The sequence below is a fragment of the Eublepharis macularius genome, chromosome 2, assembly GCF_028583425.1.
Source record: "Eublepharis macularius isolate TG4126 chromosome 2, MPM_Emac_v1.0, whole genome shotgun sequence".
NCBI lineage: Eukaryota > Metazoa > Chordata > Lepidosauria > Squamata > Eublepharidae > Eublepharis > Eublepharis macularius.
Genome location: NC_072791.1, coordinates 29,292,916 through 29,293,737, shown reverse-complemented (window position 1 = coordinate 29,293,737; position 822 = coordinate 29,292,916). Strand labels below are relative to the sequence as shown.

The 822-nt window shown below is 42.1% G+C and overlaps 1 protein-coding gene across 1 annotated transcript; it reads left to right on the top strand.

Annotated features, from left to right (window-relative positions):
• Positions 1–357: 357 nt before the first annotated feature.
• Positions 358–537, top strand: TUNAR (TCL1 upstream neural differentiation-associated RNA). Its single transcript, XM_054970739.1, has one exon. The coding sequence runs from the start codon at positions 391–393 to the stop codon at positions 535–537; it is 147 nt and encodes a 48-aa protein (XP_054826714.1). The 5' UTR covers positions 358–390.
• The last annotated feature ends 285 nt before the right edge of the window (positions 538–822 follow it).

The following is an 822-nucleotide window of genomic DNA, read 5'->3' as shown; positions in this document are numbered from 1 at the left end:
CTGACAGGCCTCAGGTTGCCATGTCCCCAGCATCCCAAACGCTGAGACTCGTGGCTTCGGTCCTGGTGATGTCATAAGGCGGGGCCTGGTGACATCACACTGAAGAGCAGTACTAATGAGAGAACTTCCACAAGCAGTTGTGCCATGTATTATCTGTAAATGTGTGCAGTCAGATTCATGTGGTTTTGAAAAGATAGACATACCAAAAAACAGGAGAAATAACGTGAAAATTAATCATGGGCTAAATCCTTAGGAGTCATAAAACAAGCCATCAAGACCATAAGCCATAACCAACAAACATTCAGAGATATAAAAATCAGTGCCTGACATTCTCTCTTTTTCTAATTGTAGGTTAGCCTGAGGAGAAGGGTAAAGAAATTGGCTACCAAGATGGTAATCACTAGTGGAAATGAAGAAGAAAAAGCCAACCAAGAAAAGGAAAGCAAAGAGGAAACCATTCTGGCAATGCTGGGAATTATTGGAACAATTCTAAACCTCATTGTGATCATTTTTGTGTACATCTACACAACATTGTGAACTGCCGAGGCAAACCTATGAAGACAGCTGACACGAGGTGACAGCAAACCGTTGTACGTTATCGACACTCGCTTTAATGAGAACAGACGCTTTTGTATATTAAGACGTCATAAAAGCGCTGCCTGCAGGCGGTTGGAGGTTGAAGCACAATTAATCTAACAAGACTTTTTTCACACAGTTATGAGCAAAACTCCCCCACCCCCCTGTTCTGCCCTTTCTGTTTTCATTTGTTCTCCAGAAAGGACTGCAAATATGTAAGTATCATCTCTGGAGAAACCCATTACA